This window comes from Falco rusticolus, chromosome 3 (genome assembly GCF_015220075.1).
Source record: "Falco rusticolus isolate bFalRus1 chromosome 3, bFalRus1.pri, whole genome shotgun sequence".
In the NCBI taxonomy this organism is placed as follows: Eukaryota; Metazoa; Chordata; class Aves; order Falconiformes; family Falconidae; genus Falco; species Falco rusticolus.
In genome coordinates, this window is record NC_051189.1 from 25,825,443 (window position 1) to 25,827,082 (window position 1,640).

General features: G+C 63.9%; 1 protein-coding gene across 3 annotated transcripts in view; it reads right to left on the reverse strand.

Annotated features, from left to right (window-relative positions):
• The window catches only part of ZFPM2 (zinc finger protein, FOG family member 2), a 321,580-nt gene extending 320,492 nt beyond the window's left edge, over window positions 1-1,088 (reverse strand). For all 3 annotated transcript variants that reach the window (XM_037381536.1, XM_037381537.1, XM_037381535.1), the window contains exon 1: window positions 646-1,088. In XM_037381536.1, coding sequence (XP_037237433.1) covers window positions 646-685 — 40 coding nt within the window. In that variant the 5' untranslated portion in view covers window positions 686-1,088. The remainder of the gene's footprint in view (window positions 1-645) is intronic.
• Between the last annotated feature and the right edge of the window lie 552 nt (window positions 1,089-1,640).

Sequence of the window (1,640 nt, forward strand, 5' to 3'; positions counted from 1 at the left end):
AAACAGCACGGGCGAGTGTGCGCCTACGGTGCAGCCGCAAAGCGAGCCCCGGAGGGACGTGGGCGGTCCGCGCCACAGAGCCAGGCGCGGAGCGGCGCGGAGCGGGGACGGCGCCCGGGGGGACGGCGGGGCCCGCAGCCGGCGCGGCGCTGCCCACCCACTCCCCCGCGGGAACTTTCTCGTCTGTTCCCCTCGCACACTTTCTGCGGTCCCCTGGTACTTACTGCAGCCCAGGCTCGGCATGGGTCTGTTCACACGCGTTAGACGCAGAAAGTTGCTCAGTGGGTATAGTGTTGGCAAGCTGTTCTACGCTGCTCTCCCGGCGCTACTTCAACTTGAAAAAACATGAGAGATCCCACTCCGAAACTCGGAGGAATAGTTTGAAGATACTACGAGGAGGCAGCAAGAGCTCCAAAGGAGCAAAACGCGAGACAGTGAGAAGCCTGCTCACCCCGCACCAGAGCAGCTCCTGGGTTTCGCTCTTGTCCCCCTTCTCTCTCCCCATCCTCAGCCTCTCTGGCAAAGTTTCATCATTCGGTCCGTACTCTGGACCCCCCTATTGCTCCCCACAGCCACCTCTCTCGCGTCTCCCAAGAACGAGATAAATAAAAGTCTGTTAGAGGGAGCCCCCCTCAGGAAACTTACGTTTGATCTGCCTGGGTTTGCTCTGTTTCCTTCGGGACATGCTGCTCGGCTGCCGCTCCTGCCTTGCTCCAGGTACAGGAGTGGAGCTGGGAGGGGACGGGGGTGGAGGGAGGGTGACAGATCAATAGACGGGATTCATAGAGGCGCCGGTGGCCGCCTTGAGATGCAAAGTCAAATGACAGAAGAACAGGGAGAGGGAAAGTGTGTGTGTGTGTGTGTGTGTGTGTGTGTGTGTGTGAAGAGAAACGGAGATCGGGGTGGGTGAGACGGAGAGCGAGAATGAGGGGATAGAGAAGCAGAAAGAACGGAGGGAGGGAGCAGGGGAAGGAGCGAGGGAGGGAGGGAGGGAGAGGAGGGAGGGAGGGAGAGAGAGAGGAGGAAGGAAGGGAGGGAGGGAGAGAGGGAGGGAGGGAGGAGAGAGCTTCGCTCCTCGCTCGCTCTCTCCCTCTCTCGCCCGTTCTCTGCCGTTGCCGTGCCGCCTCCGCTCCCCGCGCCGCGCTCCGCTCCGACTGACAGGCGGCGGGAGGTGCCGGCGAGGGAGGGGGCGAGGGAGGGGCTTTCCGGGACGGGGGGGCGGAAAGAGGGGGGCGTTTGTCCGTCAGGCTTGACGAGCAGTGGCTGCTACCAGAGACAAGTCCGCATGCAAATCGTCTCCTGCCTCAGGGGCACGGGGTGCTGAGGCGGGAGGCTTCAATTGTCCCGGCTCTGCCGGCGCTTCTGGCGGCGGAGAGAGCTGCAACTTTCCCGAAAAGAGGCACGTCAGAAGGGACGAAGAAACTCCGTGACAGTCACGCAGCTGGCACAAGTCCTCCCGCCCCGCACAGGGAGTCCGCCGGGGTGTCCGGGCAGAGCCGGGTGCCTTTACGCTCCGCCGCACACGCCGCGCAGCCTCGCCTCAGCGCTGCCCCTGGGAAGAGCAGACGCTTCTCTCCGCGCCGGCCCCTGAGCCGGCAGACCGCGCAGGGCCCGAGGCTGGCCGGTGAGGGCAGAGTGTC